A 17,429-nucleotide genomic window follows, 5' to 3' on the forward strand; every position below is an offset into this window, starting at 1 on the left:
AATCACTGGATCAGACCCGCTACAGTGCAAGTAAGCACACAACAGTTTCAAAACTGGTGTTGTATTTGAGGAAATGACATTGATCCAATAACATTGCCTCAGCTGTCCAGACCTTTTGTTAAAATCTTGGCCACAGTGGTTTACATTTACATTGTATTTATATATAAATACATCTAATATATATATAAGTATATAAGGGGGGTGTATTTAATAACTTGTGTTAATGAACTATTCACATTGAACCTATCGGTGTCTTCTATGTGGAAGAAGAGTGTCTTCTGGTTTATGGGATTGAACAGCAGCACCTGGAGTATTTAGCGTCCCATGGTCGGCATGGTAACTGCAGGACTCTGCAAGGTGGCGTCTTCAGCTTTCCATTGTGAGGTTACAGTTTTGATCTGTGTGTAGAACTGGATTCCCTGGAGAGGAAAAATAAAAACACATTTTAACTCAGACTGCTACATCTGTGCGTGTCTTATTACTGTAACAACAGGAAGCGTTTCATACTTGTTTTCCGTAGAAGTTCATGTCCCCTCTGAAGGATCCTCTCGATCCAGTGAAGGAGAACATAGGCAGTGGAACCGGGATGGGAACATTGACTCCAACCTGCAGAAAACACGTATTTTCCCTTTCATTCCCATAAGTGTAAACTTTGTAAAACAATTCCCCAGAATCCTAAATTGCTATGATGAGTAAGATGCGGCTGATGAGAGATGTGGTATATCCATGCTGTTTAAAAAACAAGCTTACATGATCACACTAAATAAAGCTAAACCCGTGGCTTATGTATGCAGTTTTGAAAGCACAGCATGTTCTTATGACAGGGAAGAAAAACTAAATAAAACATTTTGTTATGAAGGCAGTAGGGGCATGGTATTGTTGGTTTAGAATGTTTGAAACAGCAGGAATAGGTTTGGACACACGAGGGCCTTTTGGCGAAGGTGCAGGGAGGGGAAAAAAAAAAGGAAAAGTAGAGTGTTTGTTGCATCGAGGTTTGGAGAGGAGAACAGCACATGGCCTGCACAGCATTCCCCGACATGTGAACAGCAAACACAGGACATAACTAAGGCTCCACAGGCAAACAAACAGGGTAAAGGCTGGCCATATTTACGCTTAAACGTTGAACAGGACGCTAGGAATCCCTTTTGAGTCTAATTTAAGATTCCCCTCATCGAAAACTACCTGGAAAAATGTTTCTATGTTCCTCCTGTTTTTTTTTTAACGGGCACATATTTGCTGAAGCTATTTGTAGCTTCAACTGGTGGGGAAGTGGAGAGAAGGGGGTTACCGAATGTGTGTTTATTAGGTTAAAGACAAACAAGGCTATACTTGACATGGAAAATAATTGTTTTTTTAATGCTTGCAAAGGTTTTCAAACAGAAATGCGATGTGCTCCCTGCTTGAGATGCTGCACAGACATGACAGAGGGATGTGAATGTCTCCTTTCTCCCAAAACAGAGGAACGCATTTGGAGGCTGCAGCCACTCACCTGGCCCACATCCACCTCGTGAGTGTATTTGCGTGCAGTGGCGCCATTTGTGGTGAAGATAGCTGTCCCGTTGCCATAGGGGTTCCTGTTGACCAAATTGATGGCGTCATCCAGAGTCTCTGCCTCGAGAACAACCAGCACAGGCCCGAAGATCTCTTCAGTGTAGCACTTCATGTCAGGCTGGGACAGCACAAAATGTTTTTACTCGCGGTTTCGTTTTTGTGATTCTTTGAGGTGTTCAGATGCAAATAGATGCTTGCACAGAAAGAAATTCAACCAACGTACTGTGACACCGCCGATGATGGTGGGACCCACAAAGTTGCCGTTCTCGTAACCCTTGACCTTGACATTTCGGCCATCCAGGAGCACCTTAGCTCCCTCGTCCACACCGCTCTGCACCAGACTGCAGACTCTCTCCTTGGCCTGCGGAGAGATCAGAGGCCCCACATCTGCACCAGGCTGGTCTCCTAGCAGGGCCCCAAAAACAACCAGCTATAAGGTTACATACTATGGCACTCGCATGATGTGAGCACATTACGGGCACTGACATTCAAATGTGTCTTTGGCCGCAAACATGCAGAAGCCACGAGAGGGGCACCCTGAGGCACTCCCTCAAAAATGGATACTTACGGGTTTCCTGTGCGCTACAAAAATGAGAGTTTAGATCACTTAAAACAGGGATAATCATTCTCTATTTGACTCCACATCAACTTCCTCTCTCAAAAGGACTTGATGCTCTGAACCGCCATTTAGGCCTGGGCCGCAGATCTGGCCACAAATTTGCAACAGGGCTGACTCAACGAGCCCTCGCTCCCAGCTGACTCCGATGTGAAGTTACAACAGGGCAAAAGGCGAGAGGTGTGGTTTGGGCGGCGTGGGTGGCCACGGCATGACTTAACCAAAGGCCCTCAGGGGAATAGGGGCTCAGGAGAGACAGAGGTGAAGGGCGGGGTGATGGGGCGCGGTACCTGCGTTAACGCGCAGAGCCTTGGAGCGCTCCACCAGCTCCGGCAGCCAGCTCCGTGCCTCGCCCACCAAGATGGCTGTGGAGAGAGCCATGCAACGCTGTCCCGCTGCCCCGAACGCGGCCCCCACAAGCTGGTTCAGTGTGTTCTCTTTGTTGGCATCAGGCATCACCACACCATGGTTCTTGGCTCCCTGCGGTACAAGAGAAGTGGTTAGCCTTCTGCTGTTTGATCTCCACACAACACCAGCTGGTTAGTCACAAGTGAGAACATGATATCAGGGAGTTACACACAAACAACCTACAAGCTTTATATAGTAAATCTGTCCCGCACTTTAGTCATTGTAGCAGAGAGGATTGATGAACACAGAATAAAAACAAATAAATGGAGCATTTAGAACTTTAGCAGGGATGCACAGCTGCAATCTGCTGTGCACCTTCTCTAATCTGTACAGCTGGCAGTGAGGAGGAGCGACCAAAAATACGACAGGGAACTCTTGAATCTCTTGGCCAATGCTTCCACCTTCTGGACATCTGCAGTAAGTTTCAGACATTAACATTTGAGTTGGATTGTCATTTGACACTCACCATGTTTGACTGGACCCTCTTGCCATTTTTAGAGCCTCTCTCATAAATGTACTCCCCAGCTTGATTTGAGCCAACAAAGCTGATTGCTCTGATGGCCGGATGGTCACAGATGAAGTTCACAGCTGTGGCAGAAAGACAGTTACAGAAACTTCATCAACTCAGCCATTCTTTGATTAATCATAATAACAACTGATATTTCAAATACTATGTCACATTCTCTGCATGACAGATAATGATAAAAAAGAACATTTAGCAATTGTTTTTATAGATATTAGGCAGTTATAAAGTAAGGATAGAGAACATTTGCTAAGAACAGGTTAAAAATGCTAAAATGAGTTTGCTCGTTCACACAATTAATACAACTTAAAGGCCTACAACCTCACGTAACTGTCACCTCATTAAACACGCAACTTTTAGCTTTTCAGCTTTGTATTTTGAATATGATTGTCTTTGTATGTTGTTTACTCTACTGTGTAAGGCATCCTTAGGTCTTGTGAAAGGTGCTATATAAATCCACGCTATTATATAATTTGTATTTCCATTAATAAGTGAGTCATTTTAACATAAAAACATTGTGCTTTTACAATTTGTGATAAGCCTCATCACTTCAGTCAAGCACCAATATACCAAAGAAAAGCTAGATTTTATTAGCATTATTTTATCGATTAACTGTCAAAGCACTTTGTTTTTTAAATCTAAAAAAAAAGTACTACACAATTTCTCAGAGCTGAAATGACACAATTAAATGTCTTGTTTCGTCCAACAAAAAGTCCAAAACCCAGATATTAATTTTGAAATTATGAAAGACTAAGCAAAGCAGCAATTCTCACACTAGAGATTGAAATATGCAATTTATTACACCTTAATGGATTAATCGACTAATCATTTAAGCTCTGCTAGAACGTTCGAAAATTGAAAAAAAACTGATGTATTTTTGTTAAGAAAAATAATCTTTTTTGTCACATATAAGGGAACTGGTAAACAACAAAAATTACGGGTGTACATCACAAGTTTATCAGAATACAATATTGTAGCGATTCTAAGGGCAAAAATACATTATTTGCTGGCATCACAAAGTCTGCCACAATATGATTTCGATTTAGTTCAAATAAAGGGGCCTGCGATCAATATGTGACAATATCAGTCAATATCCTCATTGTCTGCTGTTACAGTGTGCTTGGATGGAAATGAAGACACAGATGTGCCATGAGAATATCAAAATAAAGATGTTTCTTAGTTGATGGCGATATGTATCAATGAGCTGATCGGCTAAATGTCAGAGGAGCAAAGGCGACACAACAAAAGCAAAAAATTGTTTAAAAAAACAACAACAAAAAAAAAAAAACAATTTGTCTGACTAGATATCTTTGTGAATTTCTCCTTGTTCATCTGCCCTAAATAATACAATTTCATCACAAATGCTGCCCTGTATCTAAACTACAGATTAACTTTAGAAAGTATGTTCTGACAATGCCCAGATAAAGGTAACAAAAAAAACAACTCACCAGCGTGTTGGCCGTGGATGATGTTGAGCGTCCCGTCTGGAGCACCGGCGTCCTGCAGCATCTTGGCCAGCAGCATGGTGCAGCCGGGCACCCGCTCTGACGGCTTCAGCAGGTAGGTGTTGCCACACACCATGCCCATGGGGAACATCCACAGAGGAATCATGGCGGGGAAGTTGAAGGGGGCGATGCCGGCGCACACTCCAAGGGGGAGGCGGTAGGTGTAGGTGTCCATGTCCTTGGTGATGGAGGGCAGGGTTTCACCCAGCATCAGGGAGGTGATGCTGCACGCGTGCTCCACAACCTCTGCAAAGACAAGGAAGAAACAGAGCATGCAACGTGCAGTTTAATTTGCTCAGTTTTTTGTAGATGTGTTATGCTATAATAGTATTAGTGAAAGGTCTATAAAGTCTCCAAAAATAGTCAGCGCTGCTTCTTCTTCACTTTATAAGATTTTGTCCCTAACACAAATAACAATAATTAATTATTCAAAGATAAGATGTCCCAAACTTTTAAAAGAATAATAATCTCTGCGAATGATCACAGTGGAAAAATAGAGCCAATTCTAATGTTTTTACATCAGTACAGAAATATAGGTGAAAATTAAAATAACAATACGTGGCAATCATTTAAAGGGTTCATGAAGAAAGCTGCACTTTGTTCTGGTTTAGCATAACTCATTAACTATTCCTGTAACCACAAGGTGAACTCCTACATAACATCCAAACGTTTACCTATTTGCTGCCCTTTGTAAGTGTGTGTGTGTGTGTGCACGTGTCAAAGAGATAAACTTACGCAATCCTCTGAACACATCCCCCTCTGCATCTGCAAGGGTCTTGCCCTGTTCCAATGTGATGGACTTGGCGAGTTCTTTCTGAAAAACAAGACGAACCTCATGTCAGTCAATTGCTCTCAGTTTTACATTTAATATAATTTGAACAAGATTTTTAATATCACATATGGCTATCACACTTTAAACTTCTATACAAGAAAAAAAGTAATATTCAATACCAACGTAGTACAACAACAAAAAGGAAATAAGTCTTAGGTACATAAAAATATGATTTTTTTTTTCTTATTGAATTAATAACCTGCACAGTGCATAAGTTACAAAACACAAACTTCAGTCCAGTTAGATTACTGGTCATTTGCATGGCAGTATTGTATCAATACACAGACGCCAGATATCAATTTTTTATGTCATCCATTTTCAATATCACAAATACAAATTAAACTTACAGTAGCCAACTAGAGAAAATGGAGAAAAGAACATGATGGTAAAATACATTTGCCATCATGTTGCATAACGTGGAAGGTAAACCACAGAAGATTACTGCAACCATTTCGTAACACTCAACAAAATTCCATGACTTTTTCCAAAACTCTGGACAATTTTTACTAATTCCATGACTTTTCCAGGCCTGGAAAATGAGATTGTGCTACTCTACCATTTATACAGAATTTCCATGACTGTAGTAACCCTGGGTTTAAAAACTGATTTGCAAATGATATCATTGTTCAACTTAATAACAACAAGCTGAACAGTGGTTAATAGTAACCTTGTGTTTTTCAGTTGCACCTTACACTCTCTCTAACCCTTTGACTTACAATGTTGTCCTTGATAAGCTGCTGATAGCGCAGAAAGACCTGCTGCCGAGCCAAGATGGAGGTCTCAGACCAGGAGTGGAAGGCTCTGGAGCACGAGTCCACAGCAGCCAACATCTCCTCCTGGGTGGCTTTGGGTACACGGGCGATCACCTCGTTGGTAGCCTTTAGAGGAGATAAAAAAGTAGGTATCAGGATAAGTCCATTTACATTAATATGCTTAGTTTGGTTCAATCAGCAGGGGCTGTTTGAGGGTACTACAGGTTATGCAACAGGTGAATCCTAGCAGATATTTAACTGAGATGTGTGGGCTTTCATAAATCTGTAGGTAAGAGTTTATCAGATACAAACAACAGGATTTCCACATTCAATCTTTAAGAAATCATTTATAACTGTAGGGTTATGACTTATTATCTGAGTGCAGCTGTGGTTTCAGTAATATTTCTCACTGACAATCAGTTATTTGTAATTAATTGAAAAGACACTGTGAACATGCGTGGATTGTTAAGCCAAATATACATTTCCACCAAGCACAGACAAATCTATTATGTAACATGTAACAGGTTAAGCAACTCAATATAATGAACTGCTTTGAACCAGAGCTGCCAAACAACAGCGAAGCATCAAGAAGCCCTCAAGCTACATCAGGATATTCCTAACCCAACTACATGCTTGGATGTCGCTTAAGAAAAAGTACACTGTCGACATACTTACAGGGTTGTGAATATCCAGCCATTCTGACGTCTTGGATTCAACAAACTTCCCATCGATGAACAGCTTGGTAGTGGGCTGTGTGGAGAGATGCAATGCCACATCTGCATTTAGTCATCGCGTTAATCGTTCATGCATATCATTTGAGTGTAATTAACGGACAATAAAACTGTTTTACACTCACCACTGAGGAGGAGTAGCACATGCGGCTAACTTTGAATGGGACCTGAAAGAAACATAGCAGGGAATCTGAAATGAGACTTAAAATCATTTACAACAAAGGTCAAGTGCTGGCTAATACAACACCAGAGCTGTACACACTCACGGCTGATTGTGCTGATAGTGTAAGTGTATTAGTTTATAATGATATGAGTAGTTTAGCATGTATATTGTGGTATGTGTACTGCAATATGTGTATTGTGGTAAATGTACTGTAATTTGTGTATTGTTGTACATGTGTTGTGGTAAATGTACTGTAGGAAAATGCTACAGGTCAATGGAACAAAAGTTGAAAAATAGCTACACATTTTTTATACAGTCTCATACTCTGTATGTTAAACTGCATTGTCTCTACATACATAAAACCAGCAGTTTCCAGTTACAGCTTGAAGGCCTGCCAGATTAATCAGCAACTACAGAGTCATGTAAAGGCATGAAGGTGACCACGTCCAGCCAGTGGAGTGAGAAGTTTTCTTATTGTTTTAAGGTACAATTTGAACACAGAATGACTGAAATGTGTCACTTGTTTCACACTAAATCAACTCATAAAGGGTGGAGCCTTATCAAAAGGTGTCAGTAACATATAATATCCTGTGAAGATAAGAAACGTGAAGAATAAAACATTGTGTGGAGCAGCCCGGAAATAAATCCTGCAGCACATGACACACTGGACTTTGTAAACAATGTGAGCTGTCAACCCTGCCTGCGCCATTTACAACAGAGGAGAGCTGGGAAACTTTTAAACCTTACCTTTGCCTTTAGCACTGATCTTAATGCTGTCGTCGCCATGGTGGAAATGTTACCGTGTACTTGATATGTACCACACAGCAGTTAGGACGGTCGCCAGCAGAAGACAAAATCCACTTTTCTCCCGAACGGAGATGTATTACCTGTGGGCGGGCTCTGAGTAAATCTGAGGCTTGCTATTGGCTATATGTTCGCACTCCCACGATAAACGCAGCCTGATTGGTTAAATGTGGGCACATTCTATGTAATCGCTAGAGGAGGTTTTGGATAGTCCCGCCTTCGCTGTTGAACTCGGCTAATCATTGGATAACAGACTAAGGCAGTCTTCCACGGAAGTTATGCAATCTGCTATATGTCAGAAGAGCTAGCTTTATGCAGAGATTGCTGTGCTCAACGGTCCCCATAACACTAAATAGTCAACGGAGATATAAAGAGAGACTTTGCTGTGAAATGCACGATATAACCGACGTATCTCTGAGCAAGCAGCACAGCTCAACTCAAATTTAAACGGGTTAACAGCTACAACAATGCGCGTGTCCTTAGTTTGCTTCGCCAAGGTACTGCTATAACATTGTTAGCTGTTTGCAAAGTGTCTGTGCACCTAATGTGAACCAGATGAAGGCCAGATGTTGCTTAGTCACTGACCAAAGAGTAGGTAGGAGGGATTTTAGGGGCACATCCTATTGGCTGATGGAAGATGATGAGACTGTTAAACTGTAGAAAAACTGTCTGTAGTAGTTGATTCAGTCTAGCTGAGTTAAAAGCAAAAAAAGCTATGGCAACCCAGACCAAGGTGAAGACACAAGAAAACTTAACTATGCAGAAGGAAAATGTGATGTTTTCAAATGGACTGAACATGCTCTGTTTTGTTTTTCTATGTAGCCTGTCCTTCATGGATACTTCAGAAGTTCCTGCTCCTGGAGGGTCCGCATTGGTAAGTCATGCCACTGCATTTCACTAACCCTGACTCCAAAAAAGTTGGGACATTGTGTTTTCAATGAACACAAAATTATTACAGGCCCTATGGAGTTTTGGAGGACTCTTATTTGCTTGAATGTGCACAGGTCCAAATAACTCTGTGTACAGATTAATGTCTGTTATTGTTGTATGTTTCTGTATCATATTGTTTGTGCTTTTATATGTTTTTCCTACATTTTTTACTCTTGCTGCAACAGAAATTACCTTGAGACAAATACAACTGAACTGAATGCAGTAAAAAGACAAGATAGTCAGTGTTTAAACTGATAAACTGAATTGTTTTTTGCACACATGTACTCCTTCTGAATTTAATGCCTGCAACTGCTGAAGTGTTCCCAAGCCCATGTAGTATTATCCTGCATATAATACTGTTGGTTTTTAATCCAGTGCCACCTGAGGGGATAAAGGTCATGGGCATTCAGTGTTGGTTTTCAGCCTTCCCCTTTATGTGCAGAGATTCGCCAAATTTTCTGACTCTTTTGATGTCATCTCTAAATTTGTTGCAACTTTGTATTGAGAAACGTTCTAAAACTGTTGGACTATTTGCCCACACTGTTTTTGGTTTTTGTTTTTATAACAAAGTGGCCATCCTTGCTTGCGATCAACTGAGCCTTTTGAGGATGCCCCTTTTATACCAAATCAGGAGACTTTAATCTGTTATCAGTTAACCTGTTTACCTGTGTAATGTTTCAAACAGGTGTTTCTTGAACCTTTCACAGCTTTCTCAGTCTTTTGTTGCCCCTGTCACAAATTGGGTTTTTTTCTGTGTTGCAGGCATCAAATTCAGATGCCTGCAAGTGTTTATTTATCAAAAACAAAGTTGATCAGTATTAAATATCTTTGTGGTGTATTCAATTGAATATAGGCTGAAAGGAATTTGCAAATTATTGCATTCTCTTTTTATTTATGTTTTACACAGTGGCACAACTTTTTTGAAATTGGGGTTGTGTTTAAAGCATTTTGATGTCCACAGTTTGATCATTTACTTTTTGTGCACCAGCTTTTGCGCTCAAAGGTATCGAATATGACCAGGTTCCTGTCAATCTAATCAAAGATGGAGGTCAGCAGGTACAGTATAGATTAACAGGATCAATATCAATGCAGAAATACCATACCGTACAAGACAACCAGCATGCGACAGTCAATGTAAATCCTGTAATTAGTCTCACTTAAGTTCTCTATGTGCTCAAGCTTACTGAACAGTACAAGGCACTGAACCCCATGCAACAAGTGCCTGCAGTTGAAATTGATGGCATCACCCTTTCTCAGTCAGTGAGTCCTAAAACTCTTCACCCATGCTAAAAAGCCAGTTTAGTGAAAGAACTTGAATACTAATAAAAATGGTTACTTGCCCACACAGCTGGCAGTGATCCAGTACATCGATGAGACCAGGCCGGGGCCTCGGCTTCTCCCGGCAGACCCGAAGAAACGTGCCCAGGTTCGGATGATAAGCGATGTCATTGCCTCAGGGATTCAGCCTCTGCAGGTGAGAACAGCACAGTTGAAATGGTTACGGCGTCAAACTGAAGCACACAGTTCAAACAGGTATCACAGGTTGCAAAAAATCAGGTGTGACAGGTCCCAAAAATGGAGGCAAGACACATGTAGCTCCACAATGTTAATCAATTTGTGGATGTTTCAGAATTTGTACGTGATTCAGAAGATTGGAGCAGAAAAGATGCAGTGGGCTCAGCATTTCATTGATCGTGGCTTTCAAGGTGGGCGGAGGCCTTTCTTTTCAATAATACATAGTTTTAAAAAAATTTCACTTGGCGTCCTTTGATTTATGTGCATCTTTCTCTTCCAGCTTTAGAGCCCATTCTGAAGCAAACAGCAGGGAAATATTGCGTAGGTGATGAGGTAAGAGGCATATTAAAAACATGACAGTGTGATACACAGCAAAGACTTTTTAATCTAAATCATTGCCTACCTTTCCAGATATCCATGGCAGACATCTGTCTGGTCCCACAAGTCTACAATGCAGAGAGGTATGTAATCAGACATTTCATTAAAAATATGCAACATAAATACCATATAAATACTCAGTAACCCTGAAGAAGAAATCAACATGAATGTCATGGTATTTTTTATTTGATTGAGTTACGGCATGCCTTTAATCCTCTTCGTTTACATGCAATCCACCTGCTGAGCTTTTAACACCCTATAGACAGAAGCATGACCCCTGTGTGTGTTTCATCTTTACAGGTTCAAAGTGGACGTCGGGCAGTACCCAACTATCAAAAGGCTAAATCAAACCTTATTGGAAATTGAAGCTTTCAAAGTGAGCAGCCCGTCTTGCCAGCCAGACACACCTGCTGATCTGCGTGCATAAAACAACTCAGCAGCCTCAGAGACAGCCAAGCAGCTTTGTACATTAAATAAAAATGCTTTGACAATAATCCCAATTTAATGTTGTTTCTTTAAATAACAAGAAAACGTTTGAGTTAAAAATATTTATTGGCATTTTGATATCAACCATTTGACCTAGTCCAGCACTTCTACCTCACATACAGATATGTGGGGACAAGGTCAGGGACATAAAGTAATGTGTTAAGCATGCAGATCAGAGATTTGTTATGCAAAGTGCAAAACCTCACGCTCAGCTGGCAGCATATTTCCTGTTTGGAGAAAGTACGGAGGGTGTTAAAAAGATAGAAGAATGAAAGAAAGTGACTACAAAGAGGCTGCAGAATACATCATGAAAAAAATTACATAACAGATCACAGTATCCGCCATTGTTTAATTATGATTTAAAAATTGTCCTGAATGAATTTCTTTGCATTATTTGTTACCAGGAATCTCCACTGTGCACTTGACTGTGTCATTGTAGAAGGTACCAGAGCAGTCTGATCCACCAAACACCAGCAATGTGCAGCAGACACTGACTTTTTCCCCCTGGTCATGCTTCTCTGCATCGGCTGGGATGGAGCAGCTTAAGTTTATCATGCTGTGTCCCGCACGAGGTTTAGAGCAAAGCAGAGGAGATAACAATGAGCTCCACATGTTGGTGTCTGAGGAGAAATCAAAGCAGGCAGAATTCACTGAACAGAGCAGCTGATTTGTAAAATGTTAGAGTAGGGCTGCAACTAACGATTACTTTCATTAATTACTAATTACTAATGTGATAATTATTTTTTACAATTTAATTAATCAATGTTTAAAACATGTAAGAAATCTGTGAAAAATGCTCATGACAATTTTCCAGAGCCCAAAAAAAGCATCTGCAATTTGCCTCTTTTGTCTAACCAACAGTCCAAAACCTACAGATTTTTTATTTACCTTCATAAATGACGACAAAAAGCTGAACATTTTCTTATTAAGAAGCTGGAACTACCAATGGCTTGACATTTTTGCTTGAATAGAATTTGAATTTAATTCGCTTGAAATGGTTGCAGATTCATTTTCTTTCCATCAATTAGTTGTTGCAGCTCTAGAACAGAGTGACTCAAGTGGATTGCCATGTCTGATACACTTATTCAACTATTATGGACAACAATGGGTCACACTGATATAGTCTTATTGCATTTACTGTATATAATCAGATTTAGGTGGCGCAAATGATGTACTCACCAGTGTTGAAAATATGTGCATCCTGCAGGGCTCCAATTGCACTGCAGCCTCCACTGACTAAAATCCTGTTGTCTGAAACTGGTATTGCTGCATGAAACCTGTCAACGTACAGGCAAGGACGTTTTCACATGAACCATGAGCGCTCTAAAGCTGGTTTCTACATAATATTTAAAGGAACAGTGTGTAAGATTTTGGGGAATTTAGTAGCATCTAGCAGATTGCAGATTACAACCATCTGAGACTTCTCCTGGTTAAGATTCTTTCAGTGTTAATCATTCAGGAAGTTTTTACCATGAGCCAAATCGTGGCGATTAAATCTGTACAATCACTGAATAAAGTGGTTTCATGTTACACATCAGTGTTTCCCCCACACTGTAATGTAATGTGTGCTCGCCATCTTTCTGCTCCACACATTCAGGTTTTTACTGTAAACCAAATTATTCCCAGCTGTCCCCTTCCTCTCCAAAACAAATAAGCCCTGTGATTTAAACCCAAAACACTAATGAACACAAATAAAGAAGTTTAATGGTAAAAAAAATTGTTTGTTTTCCGACATGGTTGTGGCAGAGTCACTGTCTGGAGCCAGTGTTTGGTGTGTCAGGTTTGACTTCCTTTAAAAGATATAAACTGCTCATTTTGAGGTTATAAAACACAACCATTTTTATTTTAATGTGACTTTACACAAAAAGATATATTATATTCCACTTCTGCCAGTATATGCCCCTAAATCCTACACACTGAACCTTTAAATCACTTAGTTATTTCATATTGAGCTAAACAACAATCTAAAATATGATGGTCTTATTGTTTCCCTAGAGATGACATTTTGTGTTTAATCTCATTAAATTCAGATGCAGCTTCGTCTGTCAAAAACACCAAAAATATAAAAACAGATGGCTACATTGATTGATTTCTCAAGGTTGATTAGTCCAGTACTCACCCTCGAGGCAGCGGTGGCATGTTCCCACACTTCACAGCTGTGTACTCCATGAATCCTTCAGCAGAAAAAAAAAAAATCAGCTTAGGCCTGGACACAAAATGTTCGCCCTGTGCAGCCACTGAATCTTCATCATACCCAGATCTAGAACATGGAGATCATTGAGGTAGGTAGCGGTCTTCCGTCCCCCAAATATGATCAGTTTCTGTGACATCAGTGTGGCTGAGTGTCTGTTTCATATCAACAAAAGCATGGGATTAATATTTAAAAGGAAATAAAAAACAGTCACTGTAATAACTTCAAAAAGAAGAACTGACCCAAACCGTGGCAGAGGTCTGTCACCCTCCACAATCGGCTGGTACCAGAGTTCAAACTCGGGGTTAAAGATGTACAGAGTATTACTGCAGGATTTATCCACAGAGGAATGGCTCGGCTGAACTCCACCAAACACAAAAAGCTCTTTCTTATAAAAGGCTGCAGAGTGATATGCCAAATTTGGAACATTGCCTTTCGCCTAAAGGGTATAAATCCACAAAAACAAAGCAAAAGAAAGCATTTCCTATATCTCTGCTTGAACATGAGAAATCAAGGACTCCAACACATTTGGAACTTGCAACAAACCCACATTGACAAGCTTCCACTTCCAGGTCACAGTATTCAGGATGTACAGTTCGCTGTAGCGTTGACCCTCCCTCAGGCCGCCGTACACAAAAACCGACTTAGAGTCTGGGTCATAGGTCGCAGAGTGTCCTCGGGCGCAGGGCGGTACGGGTCCAGACGCAGAGGAGTTCATGGGGAACCAGAAGTCATTGTCTGGAAAGAGATCGAGAAGTAAACTTAATGTGGAAAAACTAATTTTCACAGCGTAAATGTGCTCATTAAACATATATTTTAGGGCTTCCTGTTCACGATTGGTTGCAACGTGAAATACCCACTGACCTAGCTCTAGCTTCCACAGGGAGTCCTCGCAGTAGTGTTGATCCGCCATCTCTCCTCCGATGAGGACGGCTGTGTCGGGGTCACTCAGACACATCGTATGGCTCCAGCGCTTTGATGGACATGCTGAAACTAAATCGCAATCTCCGTCAAAACCCTTTTTGTGCATGCAAATGTGACCACAGCGGTTGTTAGTTTTCTGACCTTCTCTGGTCTCGGTCTTTATCTGCACACTCATTTCCTCTTTGCTGTTCATCCTGGACAGCCTCATTTTCTTGGGAGTTGAAGATTGTTCCATGTCGTCTGCGAGACTGTCCATGTCCTCAGAGCTCCATGTCAGACGGCCTCTCCTACTAATAAGTGTCCGCCTGGGTGTCTTATCCTTTGTTGTTGTATATTACAGAATAAGTCACTTACTTTACATGCAGATATGAATATGTTAAGGGTTCCCACATATTTTCATGGACAACATTTCAAAATTTTCCCATGACTTTTCAAGGACCCATGATGACATCTTGACCTACATGCCTGGCATTTTTCAAACATATCAGACTGAAAATCTATTCAAAGATCATTTCAGCTAGCTGGCATGCATTAAGAGAGACAGATGGAATAAAAGCAATGACAAAACATACGTAAACAAAACATCACGCATCGACACATATTAGAGCTACGTCCCATCAGCAGCTACAGAAAATAAATTTGTCGTCATTCCATTATGTGGAAGGTTATTCACGGAAGATTAATGACAATTTCCTTAAACAAAAAAAAAACATGACTTTTCCAAAACTTCCACTCATTTTTCTTTTCCAGACCTGTAAATTGTGATTGTGAAATTCCATGACTTTTCCAGGTTTTCCATGACCATGGGAACCCTGTATATTGTTGAGCATAAGTCTTACCGTAGGCCAGAATGGAGGTTTATTTCCTGTCGTCGACTCACTGGTGTCAATTTTATTAACTTGTATCTCGCCACAGAAAACACTGTCACCCAAGTGTGAGGAGTTGGAAGTTATCTGTAACACAGGACAATGATGAAATGCTGCAACACAAGTGCAGACAACTGCTAAACACTTTTTAACCCTACTCATCTCACCGTTTCATTTGCAACACTTTGGTTTAACGTGCAGGAGAGATCAGCGACATTGTGCTGCTCTGGGAACTGAAATTTCCTTGGAACCAGAGGAGTACTGCTGAAGACACTGTCTTTATCCTGCGGCTGGACACAAGCGTTTGTTTTAGACAAAACAGTGACAATATGACCCAAGAACCTCATGCAGCAGGCCTTCTAAATCTGAAAAACTGAACTATAACCAGCGCTGGGGAGAAGTGAACTATAGTTTAGCTCCATTTTGCAGTAGCTTGCTGTTAATTCAACAACATTTATATCTGCAATGCATATTGATTACAGCACCTTTATCAATCTCACATCAGGGAAATTCACATGTTACAGCAGCTCAAGAGTAAAATGAAAAAAAGTGATTTGAGTGCTAAAAAGGATATAATATAAAAAATACAAAGATAAAATAAAGCAAAATAACATATAATCAATAAACACTGAAGTCCCTTTGACCACAGTTAAACAGAGGTATTGATTATTGCTATTTGCTGCACTGTGGCTCTCTGCTGCCATTTATTTACTGACACGTAAGACCTCTTGTATTATTATATATCTTGTATATTTTTTTTGTATTATATTTTGTTATTATTTAATATCAAATGCACATTAGGGGTCGACAGATTGTTGGCCTGACCAATTGTTGGGGCTGATATTTGGCATTTTGCCTATTATCTGTATCGGCGTTTTATTTTAATAGTTGCTGATAAAATAAATTAATTAAAAAGTGCAAAGAAAGTGTCAGCATGGGAAGAACTTTTGCTTTGTAAAACCCTAGGGAGCTTTTTTTTTTTTTTTTTTTTTTTTTACAGTAAGTAGCTCTTTAGCTCTATTGAGGGCTTTGGTGTAGTTCAACTTTTTTCCAGAGTGAAGTGATTTGTAGCTTCCTCAACACTAAACAATATTAATATATCACTATCTGGTATCAGGGCCGGCTCTTGGCATAGGCGATATAGGCGGTCGCCTAGGGCGCCATCTGCGCTGCCACGCCGCCAGTCCCCCTTGGCCTCGAGGGAAAATAATAATAAAATAATAATTTTCTATGCCCACTGGTGCCCTCAGTTAGTGTTTTCTGTCTAGAAAAAAATATATATATTAACATTACAAATAAATAAACAGTGACATGTTCCTAAATTATGTGTGAGCACGTGATGTGTCGTTATTGGGTGCGGAGGTGCAGGTTAGGGTTAGAGCCGGCCCTGTCTGGTATATATATAGAGTTGTTTTCTTATGCTGAACATTAGCTGAGAGAAGTTAAGAAAATTCCTCCTACCTGTCCACACACTGTGAGCACAATCTTGCCATAAACTCCTCTCCTGCCTCTTTCTGCTGCTACTGAGACAATGTCTTCTCTCCAGTCTCCCTCCCAGGTCAGGCACCTGGGCTCAAAGTCGATTTTACCAGTTAACACTCTTTTTTTTTTTTTATGTGTGTGAAATAAGCTAACACCTGTCCTCCACATACCTTGCTTGAGCTGTCAGAGTCCCAATTTTCTGAGCTGGTACTTCTGCACTGAGCAGAACATCCACTGATATTGTGGCCTCGCTGCATTTCCATTCTCCGAGGCCGAAGATGACCAGCTGTTTGGGGAGAGGCAGCGGGATGTGGACCTGAAAGCAACTTCGGTTGGATTTGCTGCGGAGAGTGAAACATGTTTGAACTGTCGTTTTAAAAACAAAAAAAATAAAAATAATAAAATAAAAAAATATATATATATGTATACAAAATAAGGCCTACCTGATGAACTGTCGAGGAGCGTCACGCAGGGACCAGAGGACATAGAAATTCAGCTTCCCCATGTTGTTTGAGGTCGCCTCATCAAAAAGTTTGGCGTTCAAAGCAGCTATTAACACTTTGGAGGACCCTGGAGCTCCGGGAGCTCTGATTGGCTGATTCGAGCGCGAGGCCGTTGAGAAAACGCACAGCTGAGAGCGACGCGTTGGTTAATTATGAGGAAACAGGGGCGTGGATATCAGGGGGGCGCAGGGGACACGAGCCCCTCAATGTTCAGAAGGTGAATTTGTCCCTCCAGATAAAAACAAAAGAAAAGGTAGGAGAGGACTTCT

The 17,429-nt window shown here is 40.7% G+C and overlaps 3 protein-coding genes across 4 annotated transcripts; 1 reads left to right on the plus strand and 2 right to left on the minus strand.

Moving 5' to 3' along the window:
• Nucleotides 1-45: 45 nt before the first annotated feature.
• On the minus strand, nt 46-7,991 carry aldh6a1 (aldehyde dehydrogenase 6 family, member A1). The gene is made up of 12 exons (XM_042501301.1): nt 7,829-7,991; nt 7,044-7,085; nt 6,863-6,937; nt 6,152-6,313; nt 5,339-5,417; nt 4,547-4,849; nt 3,042-3,163; nt 2,458-2,647; nt 1,775-1,956; nt 1,490-1,669; nt 508-606; nt 46-419 (listed from the first exon to the last, which is right to left on the minus strand). Exons 1-12 carry the CDS (start codon nt 7,865-7,867, stop codon nt 315-317), a joined length of 1,578 nt encoding a protein of 525 aa, XP_042357235.1. The 5' UTR covers nt 7,868-7,991; the 3' UTR covers nt 46-314.
• A 109-nt stretch (nt 7,992-8,100) lies between these two features.
• gstz1 (glutathione S-transferase zeta 1) lies at nt 8,101-11,202 on the plus strand. Of its 2 annotated transcripts, none has more exons than XM_042501304.1 (9): nt 8,101-8,382; nt 8,708-8,759; nt 9,804-9,871; nt 9,995-10,075; nt 10,164-10,289; nt 10,446-10,521; nt 10,611-10,663; nt 10,742-10,791; nt 11,009-11,202. In XM_042501304.1, the coding sequence occupies exons 1-9, from the start codon at nt 8,353-8,355 to the stop codon at nt 11,133-11,135; spliced, it is 663 nt and encodes a 220-aa protein (XP_042357238.1). In that variant the 5' UTR covers nt 8,101-8,352; the 3' UTR covers nt 11,136-11,202. The 2 variants fall into 2 exon arrangements, with proteins under 2 accessions (XP_042357238.1, XP_042357239.1); XM_042501305.1 differs by lacking the exon at nt 8,101-8,382 and adding an exon at nt 8,405-8,618.
• A 65-nt stretch (nt 11,203-11,267) lies between these two features.
• Nucleotides 11,268-17,259, minus strand: zgc:163014 (uncharacterized protein LOC100038766 homolog). Its single transcript, XM_042501194.1, has 14 exons — nt 17,101-17,259; nt 16,828-16,998; nt 16,637-16,742; nt 15,343-15,465; nt 15,149-15,262; nt 14,451-14,628; nt 14,250-14,378; nt 13,936-14,123; nt 13,628-13,824; nt 13,449-13,540; nt 13,314-13,368; nt 12,374-12,471; nt 11,596-11,814; nt 11,268-11,421 (listed from the first exon to the last, which is right to left on the minus strand). Exons 1-14 carry the CDS (start codon nt 17,160-17,162, stop codon nt 11,378-11,380), a joined length of 1,776 nt encoding a protein of 591 aa, XP_042357128.1. The 5' UTR covers nt 17,163-17,259; the 3' UTR covers nt 11,268-11,377.
• Nucleotides 17,260-17,429: the final 170 nt, after the last annotated feature.

This window comes from Plectropomus leopardus, chromosome 14 (assembly GCF_008729295.1).
Source record: "Plectropomus leopardus isolate mb chromosome 14, YSFRI_Pleo_2.0, whole genome shotgun sequence".
Taxonomy (NCBI): Eukaryota; Metazoa; Chordata; class Actinopteri; order Perciformes; family Serranidae; genus Plectropomus; species Plectropomus leopardus.

Excerpts from the sequence above, each read along its gene's own strand:
- aldh6a1 (XM_042501301.1), bottom strand. The coding sequence starts at position 7,867 with ATGGCGACGACAGCATTAAGATCAGTGCTAAAGGCAAAG. Across the intron at positions 7,086-7,828 it reads GATCAGTGCTAAAGGCAAAG|GTCCCATTCAAAGTTAGCCG; the intron begins GTAAGGTTTAAA and ends TGTTTCTTTCAG. Across the intron at positions 2,648-3,041 it reads AGAGGGTCCAGTCAAACATG|GGAGCCAAGAACCATGGTGT; the intron begins GTGAGTGTCAAA and ends CTTGTACCGCAG.
- gstz1 (XM_042501304.1), top strand. The coding sequence starts at position 8,353 with ATGCGCGTGTCCTTAGTTTGCTTCGCCAAG. Across the intron at positions 10,522-10,610 it reads CATTGATCGTGGCTTTCAAG|CTTTAGAGCCCATTCTGAAG; the intron begins GTGGGCGGAGGC and ends TTTCTCTTCCAG. Across the intron at positions 10,664-10,741 it reads AATATTGCGTAGGTGATGAG|ATATCCATGGCAGACATCTG; the intron begins GTAAGAGGCATA and ends CTACCTTTCCAG.
- zgc:163014 (XM_042501194.1), bottom strand. The coding sequence starts at position 17,162 with ATGGGGAAGCTGAATTTCTATGTCCTCTGGTCCCTGCGTGACGCTCCT. Across the intron at positions 16,743-16,827 it reads ACTCTGACAGCTCAAGCAAG|GTGCCTGACCTGGGAGGGAG; the intron begins GTATGTGGAGGA and ends CTTTGAGCCCAG. Across the intron at positions 15,466-16,636 it reads TGCTCACAGTGTGTGGACAG|CCGCAGGATAAAGACAGTGT; the intron begins GTAGGAGGAATT and ends GCTTGTGTCCAG.